The 26,472-nt window shown below is 43.5% G+C and overlaps 1 protein-coding gene across 1 annotated transcript in view; it reads right to left on the reverse strand.

The window, feature by feature from the left end:
• Positions 1-26,472, reverse strand: part of PLXNA4 (plexin A4) — a 1,016,639-nt gene that overhangs the window by 85,691 nt on the left and 904,476 nt on the right. The window contains exons 27-28 of the mRNA XM_078677443.1: positions 14,014-14,117; positions 8,229-8,328 (exon numbers count right to left, since the gene is read on the reverse strand). Of these exons, the coding sequence (XP_078533569.1) occupies positions 8,229-8,328; positions 14,014-14,117 (204 nt within the window). The remainder of the gene's footprint in view (positions 1-8,228; positions 8,329-14,013; positions 14,118-26,472) is intronic.

Here is a 26,472-nt window from a genome sequence, read left to right on the forward strand (position 1 = left end):
GACAGACTTTTGTTCCTACATCGTGTCTCCAACGTTTTATATCTAGTAGTCCGCCCATCTCTGAAAATCTGCTTTTGAAGGGTAAGTGTATTTTAGATGCAAATGCTGGACCTCATCCTGTCATCAAGTGAATACGCTTAAAGAAGCATTTTTGAATTAAGTTGTATGGACATCAACTATTGGCGTAGTCCTTGTGACTCAGCATGATGTCACCCCGAAATGCACAATGTCCCACAATGTAGATGGTAGGCGTTTTCCCACCATGGAGTTTGGTATCATGTGCGCTGACCAAAGGAAAGAAAATGCAGATCATTGGAAACTAGAGTGACTTCCACAATTAGGGGTTCTGAGCGTCAAAAATCTGCGTTTCTAACTCCGAGAAGAAAATATTGCCATTTATGTTTTGCCTAAGTTGTCCTCATTTATACCACTGTGTAGATCAAAACAAGATGTGTAATTAGCTTACTCACACAAGATTACAATGACAGCTCTGTTCATTTTGCATGAAGTTCCTGTACAAGGCAATACAACCACAGAAGGAACAAGCATTGGCATAGCCAATGGTCTCGCCTTTGGGACCTTATACGTGTTTAGTTATCCAGCACAATATCCTTGGTGCAACATCATCAACTGTTGCATGGCTAAACACTTATAAGGTCCCAAAGGCGAGACCTATTGGCTATGCCAATGCTTGTTTGTCTTGGGAATATACTAATGTGTAGACAAACCCAAGTCAGCCATGGTGATTTAGGACACAACTATAGCAATAAGGTTGGCAAGTATGACACCTACTGATAACAATCTGTGATTGGACACCACCATGTCCTAGTGCAGGACTTCTGTTCAGCTGCATCACCCACAAGGGTTCCGAGTTTCAGCCTAGACCCTCGGATTATATTTTATTTGGAAAGCGGTCAGAAAATGCCAGTTGCAGTAATTTTTTTTACTGATATTTTTTAAAGAATTAGAACAATTCCTCCAATACTACAGAAATTGAAAATCAATTTTCAGCTTAACGACTACATCCCCAATTACAGCAGAAATTAAGTCTGGGGCACACAAGTGCTTCAGTGCATTCAGCCCTTTATGATGCTTGAATTTAATGCACTCTCAAGCAGAATACACTTGTCTAGTGGAGATATTTGGCTCCTGGCTAAAATGAATGCAGATCATTTTATCACAGCAAAATTTAACCATGTTTAATGATCTACTTGATATGGTTATTAACACCCAGCAGCGAACTGACATCTCTTGCAACATCTTAAAGAGTATTGCTAATGGTTTACAGAGACTCCTTGTAACTACCCTTAAGTGCTGTATTTATACAAACAGCAGCAGGTCTTCACCAGAGTGAAAGATGATCCTAGACCCAGCACTATGCTTTCCACAATCAGAATGAAGGAGGAAATAAAACCTCCATGAAGGTCACAGTGGGTTTCATTAATTGATTCTATGCATATTAATATCAATAAAGCGGAGTGGCTCATTTACATTATCACAAGCAGCCGCCTTGGGGAAACGCGACTGCGATAGTCTTAATTTATTTTTGCCTGGAGGAGATGGAACTGAGGAGGCAAAATCTTAGCTCAAAAAGTTTCACCAGATATATCTAGTGGGTTGAAACAGAAGTGAGATGTTTGGTATTCTGCCTGCCCAAATTCAACATTAGCTTAATGGTGACCCTAAACCTCTGCCTGTGCAATGTTCATGTCATTGTTCGAATGTCATTATTGGTTCCAATGTTTCTTAAATCAGCAATGATGATCTTTGCTTTTCATAGAAAACGGCTGGGTTAGCAGCACGGTCTGCATGCGGTTCATACAGGCAAAGACACATTGTGAGATTATACCTCATTGAACGGCTGGGTTCTGAGGTCATTATATGTAATGACGTTCAAGTAGTACAAAATGTGTCAGTAAAATGTTTTGATCGCGACCTTCAGTTTCAAGATATGTGCCCTGTGGGTTTTTGCTACTCCAGTGGACACATTTTGTGGTCAGTTATATATCAGCACCTTCTGGTTTTCCGTGGGTAATTGGACCAAAAGATTCCATTGCTTAATTTGTAAAAAAATAAGTGCCAGGGTCCTCGCCAGGAGGCCACTGCAGCTTGCACCACCCACTGCCCCTGCCAGTGCTGCCAGTCGCAGTACCAACACAACTACTAACAATCACACTCTTACAAGTGTGACACTTTAGACTATTTCATGTCTGCAAAGCTATAAGAATAACTTGGGTGGCCATTGATAGTCTGTTTTAATGTATATTAAATTAATAAACAATTGTCGATGTGCTCATCTCTAAATTAGACAGAAACGCTACCATGTGGCAGACTGTCATAAGTGCTGGTGTTGAAAATTAAGTGCCAGTGCTGAGCAACTGAAGCCACAGTCTCAAATTAAGCACTCAGTAAATGCAAATACCCACCATGGATAATCCCCTGTGAAGTGGTGAATTATTGAGCCAATGACATTCAATCACCCCAATGACAAAAAACTCAACACACTGATGTGCCATTTCACATAGTAAAGAGGCTTTTTAGTTTGTGAGGCAGAGCAGAGATGTCGTTAAAATTCATGATTTTGCTGTTGAGTGAAATAGTTTGAATAGCCTTAGCCACAAAGATACTAGCCCCACATCTTCTCTTTTAGGATGCACTGGAGGCTACCCTGATGGAGAGCCTAAAACTTCAAATAACCTCTTTGTACACATCTACCCTGCAGATACTAACACTACACTGAGTAACAAAGATTGCTACCCTGAAAAAGCTATTTAAAAACACCATGCACTTCAACATCATATGGCTGAGTAGTGCTACTAGAGGTGGGAGCTGCAAAAAAATGAGTTTTATCTGACAGAGAAATATCACAAGTTTAGATCATAGAAATGTACCAAAAGAAATGATTAGGATAATGAAAAATGGGAAAATTAATAAAGTGGAGAAAATATCTATTTCAAATATATTTCAAACTGCTCCATTGCTTCCAAGAAAGAACAAAGAGAACTAATTTGGATTTTGTCGTCTGCTCCAGCACCGTGCGATTGTGTTTGCCCATCCACAGCAAGAACTGCATCGAGAGGAATCCGTGCCCACGAAGAAGGTGTTTTATTTTAGACATGACTCAAACTGGAGGATAACATTGGCCCCGACACACACAATCTGCTAGATTGAAACATGTAGCATGTGGTCCTGCCTGCCAGCCTGCTGCAGGCCTGGATGGTGCAATGTAATAGTTGCTGTCTCACCTCATTTGGATTTTGAGTGGGATCTGTGTTCTTGCGCCTGATTAGCTTTTAGTTGGTGATGGTTTGCTGACAGGATGCCTGCATTTTTATGTACAAAACTCTGCAATGCGCAGGAGAGAGCCTTCACACAAAGCAGCAAAGAAAGGAGCGGCCCTGACGCCAAGCCCCTAGCAAGGGTTTCCCGATTTCAGGACATGAATATGTCAGAGACAGATGCCACATTTACAGCAGCAGATGTTCATAGGAGCTTGTTATTTACAGGTCCGTACAGAGTTCAAAAGCCTCGTTTAAGGATTGATAGATGTGAGACAGCCACCAAAAATGTGACAACAAAGTCTCATATGTCTCCACTATTGGAACAATTGATCCAGCAGCTCATCCCTGACAGGACTGCAGTCTTTGGGCTTTCAGAGGATCTTTTTTCCTGTTCGCATTAACTATGTAAATCAGATTGATAGCGAAGAGGAAAAATAAATGCATTATCCTAATGCGCAGGAAGAAAACACCCTAAGCATCAGGGACATTTTGATTTTGTTTCAGACACAAACCCCCCACTTTGGCGAGGCAGGTAACATTACATGCCAACCTGCAGAGTGGGCCTGCTATAGTATTTGGTAGATAGATTACACTATCACAAGTATGCGATATTACCAGTGGTAGCTGCTACCTAACCGGGGTGGTAGGGTGGGGCATGGGGGTTTGGTGGAGGGGATAGAGTAGGAATGAAAATGAAAGAATAAAGCCTGCATTACCTGCATACGGCCGGCTGCCGCCTCTCCTCCGTCCTCTTCTCTTCTGGCTCCTAGCAGTAGGAAGCACCCAGACTCCCCTAGCCAATCCCGGCACTGCTGTCACCAGCATGACAGCAGTGCGCTTTATTGGTCTGACTGCACTAGTTTGGCACTCAGACAGCAACTGGGAGCCTGTGCATGTTCTCCACCCAGGCTGTACAATACAGCCTGGTGGAAAACATGCTAAGTGCGCATGAATGTTTGGCCATCAAAAGACAGACAGCCAAACAGTCAAGCGCACTTAGAGAGTACCCACCACTCCTCCTCCCTGATCTGGCCAGCCTCGCATGAAACAACCCAACTGAGCCACTGCAGTAGGGAAAAATAAAATGATAATAAGATTGCGCTATTATCATTTCCTTTTTCCTTTTTTAACTGCTGGGAGAGCAGTGGGGCGACGCTCCTCCACCTTAGAGGAGAAGCCACCGCTGGCTATAACCTATCCGCGTTATTACAAGTGTATTCTTTCCTGATGCACTTGTAATAAGTCAGACGGGGTATCTGTATCCTGTGAAATGTAGTACCCATCCGCCAAACTCTAAATCAGGCCCAAAGTCTTTTCATTCCCTGGGCGCGGAGGTGGTAGGTAAGAAAGTGATAAGCATACCACTTCAATGGCAACCGTTTCATTATATCCTAAAAAATTGACTGACAGAGTCATTATTCAAATTTAAAGCTATGACATATAGGCTGGGTGAACATATCTGCAACAAGTACATAAGCACTCTGAGTTAATTACAAGCCCGAAGCACCCGTTCAGGCCCCATAAATGTGCCAATTCCCTGTTCTCCTCTCCATAGATTACATTAAGGCCATGAATGAATAGAACATATCTGACTACAATCTCCTTCAATCCTTGGCATCTCAGCAGATCTACCATGAAGCTTGTCACTTACACTTCATAGGCCTTGCACTTTTACTGATTTGGAATAAGCCTGGGTGTAATTGGCAGAGTTTTGCTACGCAGAACTCTGCGAAGTTACAAAAACTCAGCGAAGTTCCACAAGTGGCGGAGTGTAGTGCGAACTGCTGTTCGCGCTGGTCTTCCTGCTGCTCGGGTAGAATTTCTGCATGAGCAGCAGCTCGCGCTCACGAACTTACCGTTCGCAAGCAAGCGCGAGCAGGGAAAAAACCTCAGCTGCACTACACGAAGTGCGCGGAGTGCAAAAAACACTGCAAACTCCACAAACAAAGCGGAGTTTACTGCCCAGGCCTAATTTGGAGAACAGCAGGTTGGGAACGCTGTCAACGCCCACATCTTTAAACCACCCAGGTGAAGGAGAAGTGAGAAGTTATAATGGCCCCTGGTCTCAATTAAATTAGAACTTGTGGGCTGGGTTGAGAGGCACTATTACCGTGTGCCAAGCTGCGGAGTCTTCATGAGCTGCATTTAAAGCAATCGTCACTCAACATCACACTATTACACGCGAGTCTACAGCAAGCTCCAGAGCATGGTGAACAGAGTGTGTGCTTCTGGAAAAAACACCACTCCAAGTGCCCAGCGCCAGATGTGCGGAAACGAGTGGGAGCAGATGTGCAGCTCACTGAATGATCACACTTTTCATAGTTTAGAAAACAGCACTTACCAACGATGCCCTGAGCTCAGTATGCAACTAAAGCGGTCCTGAAACTGTCAAACTAGATCAAGGCTAGAGGACTTCCCGAAATGAGCAGTGCAGTGTGAAAAAGGGAATTACATGTTTTTGGTATTCTCGTTTAATATTTCTGAAATTCTTAAAACATTTCGGCGTGCCAGCATAGTTGTGACATTAATAAAAGGAACCATTAATCTGGAGCACACCTATGAACTGCTTGGTGCCTAAGTAATATTGCTATTATTTGATTATCATATTGAAATTTAGAATATTGGACGGTGGGATCCAGACTGAGTAGCAGATAGAATTAGGAAGTGAGTTCGGTGGTATGTGAATCTTTATTGGACCGGTACCTGTGATAAAGTTAAAAACAAAGAAGGACAGTCCTGGAGTGCTAATTACTCTCGTTTTCTTATCAATTCTACATCTTTCAGCCTTAAGAAAGCCCTGTGGGTTTGCCGACTTTCATCAGGCCTAAAGGATCGCTGCCTTATCGATTTAGAAACTTTGGTGGGTGGGAATCTCACATTGTACAGGTGCATGAAACACATTCACACTCTAAAAAAAAATACATTCATGAGTATTCATAGGTTTTCCCACATTGGGGACTATTAATACTCTATAGTGGTGGGGAGTAAGGGCAACGTGCTGAAGTCGTGTGACTACTACATCTGCCAGTGATGTGACCTGCAGCATCCTCACGGCCCCTGACAATTGTGGATTTGTAGACAAAACCCATCCCGCTGCAGAACAGCCCCTGGTTCTCTGGTGTAGCATGTCCCATTGGCAAAACATCTTATGGTGGGAAATGCAAAAGGACTCAAAGCTACATGCAACTATTCTCCGCCAAGTATAAGGTCAAGGACGGGAGAAGCGAACAGTGACTGTGGTGGGACAAAGCAAGCATGCAAGGACAAAGGCCAGGGGATTCAGACGTCTCTTATGGAGTGGATCGTACTGTGGGACAGCTTGGGTAAAAGGTGTACGGCCAAAGGCGGCTGGGGGGTCTTTTTGTCTGGGTGGGGATTGCCCCCGTACAGATCAGGATGAGTGACATCCTTCTGCTCTCCACCACAGTAATTTGCATCCATAGGTACAGTTTCCGGCTATTTCAAAGGGCCACTAAGAGTGACTCTCTGAAATGAACACACTTCACACTTTCCACAATTTCTGAGGTTTGAAAAACTGTTTTAAGAAGTAGTGAGTCAACGGACTTTGCAACTTTGTACATCCTTGCTCTGAACCCACTTGTGGCTCTTCCCCTTTCACAAGCCAAAACGTATGCATAACCAGATAGTAGTGAAAGACATGCAGTTAGGGTGATATTACAAAATAAACACTAATTATTGTCTGGGACGATCGAGTGCACACACATCCTCTGGAGGACTGCAATTCTTGAAGCTTAAGTTTGAAAATGAAGGAAGAAGAATTCTGGAATGTGGAGTTTTGCAACAACGGTAGGGATGATGCGAGATTCCATTTAAATAGAGTTAAATATCAAAACAACCCCCTATTAGAGTCGTGATTTATGGTTATTTAGAAATTAAGGAAAGACTAAATTGACTGACTAACCAAAGTGGCAACATGCTGAGTGTGAACATCAGGTGAACCAATCCTCACCCCTCTAATCAAGATCAGTGTGTCACTGGCTAAAGCACAAATACTCTTTGCATCTTATGGAATCCCTAAGCAACTGGATACTGATGCAGTTACACAAGTTCTAAGCATAAGCATTAAGCATTCTTCTGAAGGAGCCAGCGAACTGCACGTACGTTTAAGAATTACCACTAACAGTTCTGACGTAAGTAATTTGTGCTCAAGCAGAGACTAATGCCACTGAAAGGCATCTCTGAAGAAATGCAGATACACTTTAGGGTTGAGGAGCAAGGTTAATTGGGTATGATGGATTCCAAGCATAGACTAAGTCATATTGTAGTTCCTTGTGTTTTGTTATGTTGTGTTATTGATTGTTTAATGCACAATACAAACTGATTCATCTGAAGGTCTGTGTGAAAGAGCAGAGTCCATGCAGGGCCTGGTTTGATGCTTCCTCCAAACCCCATTCTTTAAACAATTGAGCAAATCTACTGCCAACAGAAACACATCTTGAGCCCACACCTTAAAATGCACTTCCTTTAGCTAAAACATATATTTTATTAGTATACACCTACAAGCTCAAGATCATGTCCTTTCTTTTTACATTGTTTTTCTTCCCATCACGGGTCTATGTCTATTGTTAATAGATCATCCATCATGTAAATGACAACCACTCCTATATCTAGGTCACATGTAAGGCAATAGTTTAGCATTCCCATCAAAAGACAAACACACCCAGTCACTGAAAATCCCCTCCCATGCAAAATTAAAGAGACAAGTGAAAAATTAGACATTCATACGCAAATAAAAGGTGTTGCAAATGTATAACACCGTATAACAATTCCGTATGGTCACCTCATATCAAACCTTGGTAAATTTGCCACAGTACAAGACTATGATGTTACCACACACTGGTTTGTCTATGAATCCCACAATGGTAATCGTTTGCCAAGAGCCCTGTTCTTGGGAGTGGCAATAAATTTGTCAGTATGAATACTCACCATATTTGCTAGCCGAGGTCCTGGAGACGGTGGAGTTGTTGACAGCATTGTAGGCTGTGACTTGTTTGGAAACCAATGCAACAACAGAGCCATCTGGTACCTGCGGAGACATTGGCAGAATAAGAACTCAAAGGTTATTCAAAGAAATATTAAAAAGCACAGAAAGGAAACCAAAGTCTGAAACCCTACTGACTTCTAAAATACCTATAATTAACACATTTTGTAAAAGTGAACCGCAAAAGTAGTCCATGTATCTGGCACTGGAGTATGCACATAATGCTACTTGCATTGGTTGCTTTGCAGTGCTCTTCTCCAGGCCCCTCTAGATGTACATACACTATGAGGCTTCAGACAGTGCGGAATATGGACGTGCATCAGATATCTGGTCAGTTAGATTATTATTATTATTATTCTTAAACCTGCACCACAGAGACAAAGCATGGACCTCGTCATCATCCTTTATAGGGCTTGTTGAGAGGAAGGCCATTTGGTTTTCTAAGTAAAAATGTGTAAACTACACCCCCTATATCATCTATTAATTCAAACAAGATGCGGCACCTAGATTCCACAAGACTACAGTCTCTGCAAAAGGAACAGATCCATAGATCCTTATGGGTACATTTAGCTGCTATGAATCTGGGGGAGCTCATGTTTTTCTTTCTAATTAAAAACAAATGTTGAATAAACACTGACCTTCAAGAAAGGCCAGTGCAATGTTTTTAATAGCATTTCCCTGCCCTGTGAGCGCTTGATATCTGTTTTGTACCTCAACACTTGGTATGTCAGTACTTGCAAAGAAAACGTCCTGAACTCTGCACTTTGCTTTGTATGCAAGGCTTGTATTAAAACATACTTCTGTCTTAGCCAACAGCCCTCATATTGCTGTGATTGATTCTCACTAACACTCGCAGAATCGCCACCCAAGGCCTCATCACCAGCAAGCTGGACTACAACAATACACTCTACGCCTGAATCAACGCTCAACTGACCAGAAGACTCCATACAAATCTCTGCAGCCAGGCTTACCCTCACCCTCCCAACCTGCACGCACATCACCCCACACCTCAAAATGATCCCACTGGCTCCAAAGTCCACAAACTACCATACTTCAAGCTCCTCACGCACAAATACAAAGCCTTACACAACATTAGTCCAACATACCTCAACAACCGCATAAACCTCCACAAACCTACCAGACACTTCTGCTCAGCTGAACTCCTACTCGCATATGTAGAACCAGATCTGGTGGTCATGCCTTTTACTTCGCTCCTAAAGCCTGGAACAACCTACCCTGCACATCAGAGCATTCTCCTCAGTTATTCGCGCTATACAAATACACATATCATAAGAGAACATTGCAGATAGGTAATAGGGTTTACTATTATCTTCTTGGAACACAATTGCATTAAAACCACTTTCTCAGATGGTGAAACCATTCCACGTCAAAGGTCCAATTCACCTGCCATATCTTTAAAAACCAGTAAGCAGATAGGCCTCAATCCATAACTAGGTTTAAGTATTTTCGGATGTGACAGAGAGACAGGACTAGGTTGGATCATTGATGGGCATTCTTTTTCAAGCTCAGGGAACCGATTGTCCTTTTTAAGGAAGTCTTTGCATTCCTAACTGGGAAGCGTTCGAATGGATTTTAAAGATTTAACTCTTCAGACAAGTCATCCATATGAAGATGGTAAGCTATCTGCTGCAATTCATGTGGCTGCTGTGAAGCCTCTGCTTGACTTTCAGATCACAGTTGTGAAGTAATCCATTTCCCTCAGTTTCGAACCAGTGGTATGATTCATGACTATCTGAAGGCGATATTCACTTGATCTTGGTGGACTCTAATAGCCTGATCTTTACCTATTTACTGTCCAGCTCAACCTTCTACATCTCAGGCTTCTGTAGGCATACACATAGATATAAAGAGTGCCCTGCATACATCCAGATGAGGTGAATTAAAATTGCATGCTTCTGAGCTTAACAAAATAAAGTCACGGAGATGGGAACTAGCAACACCTGTAATTCAGACTCCCAAAGAGCTGCCAGGCCGTCTTAGCAAGAAACATGTAAGGAGACATTGTCATTGCTTGCAGTTAAACAGCAATTCCTGCTTATCAGAAAACTCATCTCGTTCGTCAATCAAATGTAAAATAACAACTGAGTAAGAAAGGGTAGAAAAATTGCAATATTTACATGTGTGACATTTGTTTGGACACCCGTGTCCTTCTCAGGCCAAGGAGAGGGGCTTCAATGAACAGAAAAGTTCAGCTCGAACTTCATGTAAACATGTTCCAACACTGCTTTGAAGCAGCATGCAAGTGTACACAGACGCACACAGCGCACCTCCAGCAAGTTAGGGCACAGCAAACATTTGAGTCAAGCAGAGCTGACCAGGCCCCGGCTTCTTAGAATTGACTGCTGTCCTCATTATCTCATCTGCCATACCAATCAATCCCTGGGCCGCCTCCCACCTCTGCTCGCCTCCGTCCACACTGGCAGCCGGAGGCTTGACATTTAATTCAGTGACATGGCAGGGACCTCAGTCAAGTCTTTCGTTTAGGAGGGCAGCCGGCTTATCTCCAAAATTATTTGCACGTTAATGAACAGGGGGAGATTTTTATCAGCCTCCCTGCTGGCCGGGGAAGAGGACAGACAATGCCGGCAGCTGTGGGAGCCGAGTCACTCGCGGTGACTAGAGCAGAGTGACAAGGGCACTCTTATCTTTCTCGGTTTCTCTCATTTAGGAGAAGCGCAGTGTTCATCCCAGGTCCGTCTCCACGGCCCCACACACCATGTTTTACTGTTTGCCCTCATAGTCTGGGTCAGCGATGTAGGAATCTGACAATGTCGAGGGTTCCAACTCACAAGAATGACAGGTCTGGAGTCCCTGGTCCGGACTGGATCAATAAACGATGTTCATGCTCTAGAGAGGGCTCTTAGTCCAGGTACGTGTGACGTAACCTCAGACCCTTGCCCAATTTTCAGGCAAGCACTGACTATGCAAATGGGATACATTTTGAAGTATTGTATGCACATTTTTGTTATCAGTGTATCCTGAAAATCTGGCATGGACCACCCTCCTGGAGGCACCATACCCACTTACGCACTAAATTAGGTGTCAAAAAAGGACAACTCTTTTAAGTGATTATTGTTGTTCTAGCTTGAGGACCAAGTTCATGTCTAGTTCATCAACCACGCATTTAGTGGTACATTTATTGAATAAAAGGAGTCTGGGACACATTGTTTTTCCTCACCAAAAGAGTAATGTGGCAGCTCGCCATTTTATACGACGAAATCAGCAAAGCCACTTACTGTACCACCTATGAGTAATCAAGTCTACCAGTGATGGGAATCGGTGTAACATCCACTGCACAGTGCTGTGCAATTACTCCCCTCTTGTATTTTACTAGGCTTCTGAAACTGGCAAACAAACAAGTAAGTGGTCCTTGTGTCTGTCCCTAAAAGCAAACCGGCAGGTTGATCGCCTCAGGTAAAAAAGGCTAAGATAAATGAAGTCAGGCCTGTGAGACCAGGGAAATGTGTTTACCTTCATGCCTCAGCACAGTATGTTGCCCTCTGTAATGTCATAAGAATGAGCATAATTGCATGTTAGTTCAGCCATGCTTTCAACTGAGAAGCTTTGCTTGGGCAGTCATTAAGATGGGGTCTTCTGTAAAAACGTGTTGTACCAACAATGTGGCAAGAATACTACATCACTTTGTAGATCCAAATGAATGAACGAATTAATTTTAAACTAGAAATAACTGGGTCTTTGCTTTTAACACATCTCCCATTAGAAAACGCACTGCAGTGCCAAGTATTTACAATCATACTGTACATAAAGACTTCCTGTTCCAAATTAAATCCTCCCTACTGAGACACCCGATGATTATTTGTAAATGACATGGTTACATTGAGAGTAGACAGCAGCGATTATGTCCATCTTGCAGTATCTGCTTCAAAGTCAACTGGACACCTTCAACCACTCAATTTCGTGCTTCCCTCCAGGCACTGATGATGTACTCATTAGCATGAGTTAATGAAGCACTTGAACACCAACAACTCTCGAGGAGGAACATAAACTCTGCCTTATTAATCCAGGAAGCAGTGTGGGATCTCTCGAATAGTCATTTCTCCAAGTTCTATTTGATATGAGATTCGTGGTCTCTTCCAATTTTCCAAGGATGTGCTAAGCTCAACATCAACATTCTCAACGTTGCACAACTGGAAAGTCCCTGGCCTGTTCATTGTCTGAGAAATGGTGGGACAGGAAGAACCACCTGAGAACCCCTGCTTTCTTCGAGAGGAAGTCTCTAGCGGTGAGCGAAAGAATTCCGCTCTGTCGGTGGAGTTTGCTGAGTTTTGCACACTACGTGTTCTGCGGGGATCACAAAGTTCTGCAAAACTCAGTGAAGTGAAGTGGAGTTGAGATTTTTCTCTCAAACAGCTCACCAATATTGAGTTTGATAGCGCTCACGAGAAAAAATCACTGGCTAGACCTCATCCTGGCGAGATGTCTCAATGCAGGTGATCACGGCAGGTCGCCACAGCTCGCGCTAGGTCGCGGCCGCTCGTGTTGAGAAATCTGCCATTCGCGTTGGGGATGCTGCAGCCCGAGAAGAACTTCTACTCAAACAGCAGAATGAAGCTGCGCCCTCTTGCGCTGCGCCTAGAGCTGTTCGCACTGATTCGTCAGTGCAGGACAAACTCCCAGCATTAAAAAACAGTGCGAGCAGTGCTACTTGCTAAACTCTACCGCTTGTGGAACTTCACGTGGCGTGGCTGAGTTTTGCGTCACTTCGTGGAGTTTCGCTGAGCAGAACTCTGCAAACTCTGCCCAGGCCTGCAAGTCTCCCACACCAGGATGCAGAGTGTCATGCGTCTTGCCTTATTGTCTTCAGACTTGCTGCTCCAACCATTTGGAAGTTGACTGCATTGTTTCCACCAAAGTTTCCTCTCTGATCACCACTCTGTTTTTATTACTTTTCTCTCTGTCCACTTTAATCTGAGCCCATAATTCACTGATTGTTCCTGTTTTCCATCACTCATCCAGGACAATGCGGTTACAGCATATGCACATTGTACATAATATGCGTGTTGGAACTCACTACTATCTTACACTGTGAAATCGGAGCCTAATGCTTACTGCGCTAGAGATCTCCCTCCCTCCCAAGTGAATGAGGAGATGTTTTAAATATATACATAAATATGGAGGACTAGCTTATAGGTATTAAAACCATACCACATCTACAAAAGGCAATGTGTCTACTGATGAGGCACCACCACCAATACCACAGCAACTACTACCTATAGAAGGTTAACAAGGTGGGCTCGTCTCAGCATAAGGCATCACTTGACAAAAGCCATAGTAACGAAGTACTGTGTGAGCTCTTTTTGGAGGAGAGAAGAGAGGTGGATAGTATGCCAAACAAATTAAAAAATCAAAGGGATTTAATGCAGTGTAGAGGCATAATTTCTAGAACAGTGAGTTATAATAACATAAACTTGTAGTCAAAGGTACATGTTCTGTTTAGAGGAAAAAATCAAGCAGGGTTCAATATGGATGCTATTGACCACAGACGCCACTGAATTATCAATAATGCATATGAATAATCACTCCCCCAAGCCCTGGGGGTCATGGTATTTCTACCCTGCCCCCTTGGCAGTACTCATCAGCAGCTCTTTTCTGTAAATTGGTGCATCTTCGTGCAGGCGTTCTCTTGGGCTCAAGGTCAAAGGTCACTTTAAGCATGCTTTCATCTGAATGAGTGAGACCCTTCCTTACCTGATAATGCCCCAGGGTGTTCAGTCGTTTCCAGTCGTTCTCTATTTTGGTTGTCAGATCTTCATCCTGAAGGATCATTCGAGCACCGCTTGCTTGTCGCCATTCTGCAGAGAAATGGACAAATATTATTTACGCCAAGAGCCGTTGTTTTCTGCGGTCTGTTTAGACCAATCAGACAACGTCACTGGTAACAAGAAAACATCATGTCATGCTTGTGTAGCAAACAGCAGGCACCAGTACTGTCTGACCACTTTCTTTTCTACTCAAGAAGCATTTTCAGCGTAGATTCTTTGGTCCCATTTCCCCCATGGCTACTCGGCTAGTTTGCACAGCTGCATAGTTCGGAAACTGCAACTTTCAGGTCTTTACGGACACTGTGTCTGGTCTAGAACATCACGTCATCAACCCAATGCATTCTGGGTACTTGTTTTGTTTTGCCTCCATTGAACTAATTACAGAAACACACCTGAATCACAATGAGTTGTAGGTGGGAAGTTTAAGACTAGAGACAGTGCCTTATGAAAGGGCCAACAAAAAGCAGGACAGAGAAGTCATAAAATGATGAGTAGAAAACACAACAAGCATCTTACAGTCAAACCTGTTATCAGCGATGTGTGAGGGCTGTGATACACTACAGGTGCTCTTTCATTGTTTGCGCCGAGCACACCTTTAAAAAGACGCGCCCAGCACAGACAATGAAAACGCGCCATATTACCATGAATGCGCTGTCCCCAGGGCAGCTGCAAACTCGAGGACTTTTTTAAAACAACAAGGGAACCAAAGAAGTCGGCAAGGGACCTTGGGAGTCAATATTATTAAGGCAACAGTGGTCCCTTACAAATATTAATGCTTAATCAATAAATATAGACAAAGTCGTTGCTATATTTGAAAGCGACATGCCCAGACGGGCAGAGGTCTTGATATTTACTTTTCAGTCAATGTAAAACATGAATAACACACAATATACAAGACAGGGCACAAGCCTGTACCCAGTCAATCACACAAGAAATATCAGGACAGGGAACAATTAAATGGAACAAACAAAAGGGCTTAGGCAAGACCTTAACGTTCTGTAAACTTGTTAATCGCACAGTTTTGATTATAAAACAGAACAATATTGACACCTTCACACTTTTAAAGGGCAAATAAATCATTCCATGTGTGTAGGGTGCTCATAGTTGTCGACGGCGTTTCGATCCGTTTCACACATTCTATGGATCTCATCAGGACATTTAATGTATGCCTAATAGTAAAGAAGCCTCATTTGCCTAAAGGGAGGAAGGGAAGGAAAATACCAAAAGACATCCGTAAGGACAATTCGGAAAGGATGCATGTATACATAGCGAGAATTTTGTGGGCATGCCCTCTGTGGGAGGAAGGTTCGAGTGTGACAGGGTGATATCAAGTACTGAACAAAGGATACATAAATACATGCAAGAAAACGAAATTGAGGTCGGTGCATGTGCATGATGTGTAAATTACATTTGGCGCAAGGAGTGAAATAATTACATTCGGCGCAAGTGCTGAGGCTGGTTAAAAGGTTAAAAAGGGGGGGGGGAAGGTGAGATGACGCGTTCATCCATGCTAGTGAAGATGACATTGGAGAGAGTCAATATCTACAGGAGAAGGCTAAAGCTCACCAAGAGGGAAGCCAAGGGGTTCAAGGCTTATTGTGTACCTTATCACAGGAATTTCCTGCGAAAAACAACGAGTAGGTTACAGTACGTTGCGGGTGAGGTGTCAGATAAGGTGGTGGGTGGGACGGGTAAAGGGAGGCTTACCGGGCGGGCTGTTGCTGTGACCTGTTGGGGTCAGCTTGGATTAGATTCTGGTAACAATGTGCTTGTGTAAGACTGAAGAAGGGCCTGAAAGAACGAATACCTCACCCTCAACGTACTGTAACCTACTCGTTGCTTTTTGTATTATTATTAATGTAATTATTTCACTCCTTGCGCCGAATGTAATTTTCACATCATGCACATGCACCGACCTCAATTTCGTTTTCTTGCATGTGTTTATGTATCCTTTGTTCAGTACTTGATATCAGCCTGTCACACTCGAACCTTCCTCCCACAGAGGGCATGCCCACAAAATTCTCGCTATGTATACATGCATCCTTTCCGAATTGTCCTTACGGATGTCTTTTGGTATTTTCCTTCCCTTCCTCCCTTTAGGCAAATGAGGCTGCTTTACTATTAGGCATACATTAAATGTCCTGATGAGATCCATAGAATGTGTGAAACGGATCGAAACGCCGTCGGCAACTATGAGCACCTTACACACATGGAATGATTTATTTGCCCTTTAAAAGTGTGAAGGTGTCAATATTGTTCTGTTTTATAATCAAAACTGTGCGATTAACAAGTTTACAGAACGTTAAGGTCTTGCCTAAGCCCTTTTGTTTGTTCCATTTAATTGTTCCCTGTCCTGATATTTCTTGTGTGATTGACTGGGTACAGGCTGGTGCCCTGTCTTGTATATTGTGTGTTATTCATGTTTTACATTGACTGAAAAGTAAATATCAAGACCTCTGTCCGGCTGGGCATGTCGCTTTCAAATATAGCAACGACTTTGTCTATATTTATTGATTAAGCATTATTACTTGTAAGGGACCACTGTTGCCTTAATAAAAGCAAACTCGAGGACAGCGCATTCCTTTGAAAAACGGAGGGGCTCAGTTAAAGCTGCACTGTGTTTTCTCAGTGAAGGCGGCAACCAGCCTGCACTTTGACGGCGGATTAGAGATCCCCTTGCAGGCGGGTGCAGTCAGTGACTGCACCCGCTTGCAAGGGGATGTCTGGGGGTCCATAGGAACCCCTTCCCACCCCCCAGAGGTGTGCTCTCAGGGGTGCACTGACAGTGCGCCACGTTAGCGTGCCTCCGGCCAGCTTCTTTGCCTGTGCGCTCGCATCTGAAATATGGCTCGGGTGCAAAGGCAAAGCAATTTCCTCATTTGCATGGGGCACACCCGCATGCAAATGAGGGAATGCCTCCTGAAAATGGAGCTGGCGCTATATTTGCGCCAGCGCTATTGGTATTATAGACAATTGTATGGAGCCCCTTCTGTAATACCAAAGTGCCCCGGGGCATGCAAAATGGGTGCAAATGCCTGTTGTGTCCCCAGGACACTTTGTATAATGCAGCCCCTGATGGCTGCCAAGGGGGTCTGGTGACACAACACAACTTCGAGTGGAGGGTAGGAGTCTTTCAAACTCCTAGATCTCATTATACATCTATAACACACAATATATGCTGTTGCGCACTTTCAAAATGTATTAATTGTGTGCAGGATGCATTTTCACTTGCTAGTCCTATGAGGAAAAATGTATACAGACTGCCACTCGGTACAATGAAATTGCACTGTGAATAAAAACGATACTCTTTTCCCTATGGATTTTTTTGCTCATTCGTCTTCCAGATTTCACAAACACATACTTTCACACCAGATTTGACTGAAGACTCTTCTTCATGCATATCCGCACATACGAAGTTCATCTTGCTGCATCGTTACCATGGAAATTAGCCTACCATCCCAAATTGGACACGCACATAAACATAATTACTAACTAAGCACATCAACCACCAGACACATAGACGAATATAGATGTGCATAAATGTCTCTTGAATTTACAATTATTGTACACATAAGAGCTTTTCTCTATTTTTGCATCACTCCTTATTGCTTTTTTTCAGGTGGAAATTACAGCTTATATTTTGTATTGAATTCATGAAATCGATGTCAGTATTTAGTCTGTGTGCAAGGACCTCACAGTGCATAGAAAAAAGTATTTACAGCACATTCCATTGTATAGATGCGACAACCATTCCGTTTGAAGAACCAACATAAAACACTTTGGGAATAATGCAGAATTTGTGCCCAGCAGATGCATGCAAACTTTCTAAAAAACATAACTCTTGTATCAAAGTACATATACAAATGTAACCAAAAAATAGCCCTATCATATTCTGCTATATATATAGCAGTATAATATATACACAATCAGAAGTCAAAACAAGCACAGTTGTCAAAAAATGTAAAAACTTTACCAGAAGAGGCACTCTACTCTGTGAAGAAGGTGGCCAGCAACCTGCTAGTGAATCAAGCGTCCCCCTTAGGCAGCCGGGCCAACCCTATCAAGTGTAGTGTCTGCTAGGAGGGTTACTACAGGCGCTGTCTTCAGTAACTATTAAGAGGAGCACGTCTGGTAATGTTTTTGACATATTGGATTAAAATGGAAAATTTTACAACTCACATTTCTCCTATGTAGAGGAGCTGTAGAACTGCAAAATAGACTGTTTGAGCTAATAGGGGCTTTGTTGCATGCATCATTTTTTGTCACTTTTTCAAAACTCGATTTCAAGAAGTGGTAATTTATCTGAGAAATAATCCAGACGATTGATTTGCTTTCTTTTGTCGGACAAAAGAGGAGAGTACTTTCCTACTTTCCAAACTTTTTGTTCGAAAGCCATGAATAATTTGTCTGATTTTAATTCTTTAAGTGGTTGGCTTTCCTGCTCACTCTGAAGGGTGCTTTTTTAAAAAAAAAAAAAAAAAACTAAATGAATTGGTGAAATATAAATGTTACATTTTGTTACAATGCAGTAATCGATGATGTATAAAAAATTCAAAAGCATATTTCATAGCACTGCCTGTGGTGAGGTACACGCACAGAGAAGTTTGAACTGTAGTGTTGAGGTCCCATAAACTACAATACTTCAAACTACTCCACTGAAGTGTAAGTGTGTAAAGCAGAGTCTCCTGGACACACAGCAAGAGAAAGATCCTCAGCCAAGGACTTAACATCTCCAGAGTTAGCCTTGTAAATGGTTTGTGACAGAACCTTGAATAAAATGTTACTTTTCCCTTTTCATAGAGTTCAGATACAGCCAAAACCGTGTCTCCTCTGTCCTCTGGAGGAATAAAAACTGTCTTAAGGTCAGACATGAGAACATATGATTTATCTGTCTTAGTCTTGTTTGTAGCTGGAAAGTTGGCCATGTCTGCATTGAGGAAATAAAGTGCAGAATTATTGGCATGGTTTGGAGCTTCCAATCTGAGTGGAGGGTGCAGAAAAGGAACCACGTAGTGATGAAAACTTGGAAGGACAAGCAACGTACGAGGGAAAATCATCATCATCATCCTTAATCCCGGCAGTGTGATTTGTGCAGCTTGGAAAAGGTCAGACAAAAACGTTGGCTTTGGGTCCAGGAGTTTTCACTTTTAGTCCTCCTGTAACCTCAGGCACTTTATGTCCCCTAGAACACTTTTGATAACCTCCCAGTACCTTAAATTCTCGCTGTTCATGGAAAGTGTTTAGAAGCAGACCTTAGGCAAACGCTCCCTTCTGCGTGATCTCCTCAGAAATGTTTTATCATACGGACTAAATTTACTTTCAGGTTTTGACTTTGAGCACTGGTGGATAATTAAACAGCCTTCCTGTGCATGTGCTCTGACCGCTGGCGCTGAATTTAGTAAATGAATTGCCTAGCCCCAACTGGAATATCTAACATTTAATTGTGGACACTACAAATCAGTGTGGAAATTAAGCCAAAGGAATAAAAGTTAGATGTCGTCTGTTGGTGTCAATTTGGATTTGCACCACCCACATGGGTGACTATCAGTTAGGCTAAGGTGAAACCTCACCATGGCAAAATATGAAAAATTCTTGCATTTTGAGTTATGCGATTTCAAGTATCCTGCATTAAAATTCAGCAAATGGCAGCAAGAGAATTGTTCACACACAAAAGTTCTTGCCTAGAATATTTTCTACTCAAACCAGTTTTACCATTATTTAGTGAGACTTTTTTAAGCAAGGTGTGGGGATTGGTTAAAAGAAAGTGAAGAGAGATACCAGCAAATCAGTTTGATACAAAAGCATGATTTCTCAACATTTTCATGGAATTTCGCAAGAATCACGATTTCACCCACCCCTACTACAATTGCATGCCTTCAGGTCTGACATTGCAGCACTCTTAATGTAAATAAATGTAAATGTCGGAATTTGTAAAGCGCACAGCTACCTCCACCGGAGTTGTCCCGGCGCTGTCCGTATACCGCTTAGGAACCCTTCCTGGCTTCCCTGGGAAATGTCCACTCCTGGGCACCTCCCAGGTGCAGCCAGGCCTCCCAGCGCTTTTGGGGCCGTTGTGGAGATTAAGCAAGCTATTGCCCAGAGTTGCAGAGTGGGACCCATGATTAGAATAGGCACCGAGGCGAGAAATCAGGTCCGAGGAAATCAGGTCCGAGGAAATTGAGCCCAAGACCTGCCGAGACGGGAATGCTATCAACAAAACTGTAACAAATACATGTCAAGGTAATTACTTGCTGTGTTTAAATATTCGTTTTGACATTAGCCAAATCACCAATAAGTACTGCATTGGAGCATGCAAAGCCTGGGTGCATAATGTGCAAAAATAGGACTTGCCTAATATTTGGATTGCTATGTCTGCAGTAACAGGATACTAAAGGATGCTTCACTGCATGGGCTACAATAGCTTTTTTCTATAGTAACAGCTAAGTTGGGACTAAATGTCAATTTTTTCATAATATGGCTTAGTGAGCAGCAAGAAAAAGTATGCATGCACCCCTTTAGTATTTCTTAAAAATCGAATTCAATAGTGAACATATATTTTAGTAAATATGGTGAAAACGGATTTTGCCAAAATTGTTCATATTTCCCTGAAACCTGGGCAGTAATTGACTGGTTTTGTTTGGCTTACCCACCTTAATGGAATTAATCATCTTCATTCAGCTCTGTTGAATAGGTGTGAAGAGGCCCAGCACAGAAAAAATGGGCCTTTCAGAGTAAGTGGGAAAGGATGGGAAGGTTAATCACTGGTCAATTATCTTGGAATGTGAGAAAAGGGGAGTGGACAGGGGCAGTGGAGGGACACCACAAAGGGCTAATAGGAAGTCCCAGAGTAGAATGCTTAAGGCAAAAAGTCATCTTACACCAGTTTTGGCTTTGAAACTCCCAGCCAGACAGTCTCCGCTTGGTAGAGGATGAGATCTGGGTTTAGAATCAGCTTGGACTGGTTTTCCAGCGGAATGGGGCTGGGGGATTTTTTATTTTAATAGGTTTACCCAGAAAAGGACTTAGGGAGCTCCGCATAGAGGTAAGGAGATTACGCCACTTTCAAAGACCTTTAGAATACAGCTTTTTAGGATTGATTTATAGCAAACTAATCTAGTTTTCTATTTTGGTAAGAAACTGGTCATCTTTGACATACATAAAAATTTACATTTACTTTTTCAGGCCCTCTACATTATTCCTGTAGGTTTTTTTATATTGTTTACAACAGATCAATTTTTCCTGATCCCTTTGCCAAATAGCTGTAATATTGGTCTTGTTTTAATCATCAAGTATTTTGTTTTTAGTATATTTGTGTGGAAAGTTTAGTGATTGGTTCGTTGACATTGATTTTTTTGTTTGTTTCTGCTTAAATACTTCACACATTTTCTTGACACAAACCCTGTTACTTTGTGCCATAGTCAGAGCTTAATTTGAATTGGTGCTTGCTGGTGCGGGCCACCAACACGCTTTTTTAGGGACTAGCCCTTATTTTCACTCATCTGACATTTATTATTGCAAGAGAGAGAAAACCCAACAAAGGGGAAAGAAGGAGAAAAAGAAAGATTGGACACCATTACAAAGGACGAAGCAGGAACCTGCAAGAGTGAGATAAAAAGACAAGGGGTGTCTGGAAGCCGAGTAAAGAGACCCGTGGTAGATTCCAGACTACGCAGCCTTAGTATTGGAACAATGACATGCATTAGCGCCAGCTGCAGGCTTCTAGGTAGAGAGTCAGGCACCGGCACTCATTCTTTTACAAATTGAACACTCGCAATAGCTACTAGTGTAAGGCCAGTGTTTCTAATTAAAACAGTATCTACCTACGGTTTTTTTTAATTAAACTTGATGGGATTTCTATCCGAGTTAAACACCCAGGGCTCAGGGTTATTTTAGTGGATATGTAAAAATATTCATTTGTTTGCATAATTCCTTGCCACAAGACCCCTGAAATACATTATTATCTCTTTGCAATGGAAGGGCCTATGAGAGAGTTATTGAGGTTCAGCGCAACTTTAGAAAACAGAGATATAATTCTTGTGATATTGCAGGAGTTATCACTCCTCCATTAAGTGAGTTATAATTCCCATTTGAATGGTGAGCTGATCATCCCTGTACCTATGTTTAGGTCGACAATCCCAAGCTACTCACATAGGATATTATTACTGCACTATTGACAAGGTCATCATTACTATACTAACAGGGACATCCTTGCATGATTAATGGCATGACAGCCCTCTCATTTTAATGTAGCATTGTTCTGTCTATAGAAGCAGTTTTGACCCGTTGTAATATCATTACACTTGCTACAGTGGTCACTTGTTTGGAATAGGAAATAGAGGAACTGAGCTGTTTTAAAACTCAGTCACTTTGGTCAGTGGTAAGCTATATGCACAAAGCACGCTATCTAATCAGGGCTGTAAATAGCACTGACATATTTCTCAGACAAAGACACTCTCAGTCTGCATCAATTTGATGATGAGGTTAGCCTCCACTTTACATGTCAAGGGACACCAGAGTCATCTAGAATCAGGGAGCATTCCCTTTGCTCTCTTTAAAGAAATATTAATTCTCCTTGATGCCATGATATTATTTTCCAATGACATTCTATACTCACACCTGAACAACTCGTCCATTATTTTACATAGAGAGCCAAAGTCTGGTTAACAGAAGACCAACCTAATTCTCTCTTTGTATTTATTTATTTATTTATGGATGCTATAGCATTTCAGTGAGTAGGGTGGTACCAAATATGTTCTCCAAAAAGCCAAATTAAAACCTATTAAGAGTGAAAATATTTTTGAAAAACAGATTAAGTGTTAAATTGATGGCTCGTTGAGTATTGGGCCCTGTCTCTTTACATATGGGGAGCAAAATGGTGGTCTTAACCCACTGAACACTTGTTGGAATAAGGTAGATTTCGGGTCTTTACTGAATATATAGTAAATCAAATGTATTTCAAGAAATATATCCAGGTTGTTTCAAAGCCTGGAAAGAACGTCCTCAGGATGTATTCTATGTGGGCTTTGCATTACTACCCATTTTGTTACACAAATACAGATTGACTTTAATACTGTTGCATTTGTGGTATGTTTTGCAGAGCCACATTTACAAGTCACTTTTATAAAGAATTCATTATGCAAGCTGATTGCAGAGTGTTACAGGGTCTAATGGCATGTGGCTGTAGTTCTTCAGGTTGGGTGTGACATGGTCACTTTGCGTCATATCCACTGCTGTGGCCTAGATGTGTTAGGCATATCCAGTAGTTGTTTGAAGTAAGGGAAGAACATTCTTTAACATGTGTAGATGGTTATTTCGGGGTTGCCCCTCACCAGATTGCTTGCAGTGAGACGCAAAGCATTAAAGATGTATTTGAAAGGTCTCTGAACCCGATGAAAAGTTTCGACTGACATTCAACAATGTTGAAAAGAATGCAGTTGACTATACCTGTTACAAATGCTTCGCCATTTTCCATCATACCACACAGTAGTTGCATCAAAGCCCATTCTGAACGTTATCATAGCCACTAAAGAGTAAACAACACCAGTTCAATGTGTCAGCGCCTGTTTGCTTGACTGTCCAATCTCCTTGCCCCCAGTTCTCAATCTGAATCAGTGGCGTAACACAAGCCCCCCGTGGTGCAAGGGTGCCCCAAGCTCCAGGGGGCCCCATCAGCATGATACTTTGGCTGGAGAGCTCCTGATTGAGTCTGGAGGAGGCGCCTCCACGTACCTTGCAGGGGGTGCCCCTACAACTTTTGTTATGCCAATGATCTGAATACCATGGAAAGGGACCTGTGGTAGTCAAATGTAGTGTGCAGCCAGTTATAAACGCCATAATATAAATAGCAGTAAACATGATCTCTAACTCACCCCGCTAAGAGCATGTGCTGCCTTAAAAAGGAATTAGCACTTTCTAATTTAATTGTAGGGGGCGTGGCCAAGATGACGGATGGGTGAGATGTGTTTCGAGGTCTCTCCATCCTCACCGCTAATCAGCGCCGCTTGCATGGCCTTAGACACCCTGATCGGTGAGCTCCGGCCTGGGGAAGCCGTGGAGCACCAGGAGGGCCAGTGCAGAGGTGAGCTTACCTGTGATGTTACTTCCAGGCCCGGTACACATGAGTTGAGGAGTGCGGCATGCTGCAAAATGGTGGTGCTGTGGCCTGGACCCTGCCGCAAATAGCTACTGCTGACACTGCTTCGCTCACAAGCGACACTGCCATAGTCGAACCTCACAGATATGCGACCTTACTGCACTGATGGCCCTGGAGGCGATCAATGCTGAGGGTGCCTGATTGATCCGATTCTCCCAGTGGGCCCTCTAAGCACTCGAGGCCTTCCTTACCTGCGTGGGGGGAGTAGACTGCTGCCTCATACTCCTGGGGGCCGGAAGTGTTTCGGCCCACCACTGAAACACTGTGGTCCCTATGACCTGGGCCCTAATGCTAAAGCTGGGGAGACCCCCCAGCATGGAGGGCCTGCGGGACTGAAACCAGTGATGGCCTCACCTAAGCCAACACTGGCCTTTCCCCTGGGACTGATAGCGGAGGGCGCTTACATTTGGGCTTCAGCCCTAAGATCGGGAGGGCTGCTGCTGCTATGTTAACCTGCAACCAATCTCCTGGTGGGTCCCCCCTTGGGAAGTTGTGCTGCAGGGAGGGTCTGGGTGATTTGGACTGCAGCAGGGCGAGCCCAATCCATGAGCCTCTCCTGCTTTGTGGCGTGCGCGAGCGGCACCTGCGAGGCCTGCGCCCTACCTGGTTAGAAGTCTTGTGGATTCTGTTGCAGGGATCTGGACTCACTGCATTCACTGTCTGAGAACGTCTAGCTCCTGGGGCACCGAAGGACAGGCCTAAGAGTCATCAAAGGCGCAGCCCCTTTCCTGCACGCAGCAATGCACTCATAGACAGACCGGAATGGGGCAATCGGGCCCTAACCACCGTAACTAGCTTGGACTCTACCCCTCCCGGCCACATTTGAGACACCTCCCTGGCCCCGGAGACACCTCCATGGCACTGGCCGCATCTCACTTTTGTGGCACGAAATGTTCAAATCCCCACACAGTGGCGGCACAGAACGCCATAGAGACTGCTCCCGATCTTCGGTGTCCCCGAACGTGTGAGGTCCTGGCGTCACTACGTGGCAACTAGCTGTGCGTAGGCAGTGGTGATTCCTAGCAGCCATGGTACCTGAGGACCTCACGAGCTGGTGACTGGAGAACATAGCGGTTTCACTGCTGGACCCCCCACAGGACATACTAAGCCCCCTTCTTGGTGGCGGCCCTTTGGGACAGGGACTGCTGGTGGTCCTATTCCTCCTCTCTTTGGCAGGCACTACCTCAACACTATGAACTATGGCCACGGGTGGGGGAAGAAAGATTACATGCTAACTGACATGCTTACTAAGTCTGCGGGTTCTTAGACCAGTAATCCTCCACCATCCTTGGGTGCAGAGGACAGCGAGGAGGTGGATGCCTTTTAGGAGGCTCTTTTGCTTCACACCGTAAGGATTTTCAGACCCTCAAGAAAGATCTCTCAAACGAACTTAAGAAAGTCTGCAAGGACCTTGACAGCCTGGGAGATAGGGTATCCTCGTTGGGACACCATGAAACAAGTCGCAATGAGGAGATTGGGCAGCTGCAGCAGGAAGCCACTCAACTTCAGGACCAGCAGCTTGACCTACAAGCTCATACTCGTGGGAACACCCTGTTCGGCTTGTCTTCCACCTGGACAGCAAACTTCATAAGCTCCGATCCCTTGAAGATGCTTGTCGGTTGCTTGGCATTGATGACATTCCAGCATGAGTGGGGTGCCGGCAGATGCCAACGATGGAGGGGTCCCAGGGCCTTATCCGTAGGACTTTGCCCTGACCCGGCGACTATGGCCAAAGAACAGCAGATGATAATTGAGACGTTCTCCAGGGACTCTGTTGGCACAGATGCGACATGAACCTGGCCGAGATATTTCTTCTTTACCATTTAAGGCAGATGGATTGGACAGGCGGGGGGATGGCAGCTCCTGGGCCACTGCACACTCCCCAACATCTTCTTCCAACTGGATCACTGACTCTATTGGACAATGTTTCACTGGTTGTTAATTCTGTTTCTTTTTCTCTTCGGTTTGGTTATGGGGGAACCTACAGATGATGATATCACTTTATCACCTTAGCATATCCTTCTCGTAATTTCCCAAATTTCGCACAACAGGACATAAATGATAACTTATACTCAATCCGAAAGTGAGCCCATAGATAACTTCCTAAACCATTAAAATGCATTATACCCTACTTGTTCTTACCCTTAATGTGATGGGTCTCAAAAATCCTGTTAAGCTCTGGACCATAATATCCTATCTGGAGCGCTCTGGTGCAAAAATCTAACTTCACCA

This window comes from Lissotriton helveticus, chromosome 1_1 (genome assembly GCF_964261635.1).
Source record: "Lissotriton helveticus chromosome 1_1, aLisHel1.1, whole genome shotgun sequence".
Taxonomy (NCBI): domain Eukaryota; kingdom Metazoa; phylum Chordata; class Amphibia; order Caudata; family Salamandridae; genus Lissotriton; species Lissotriton helveticus.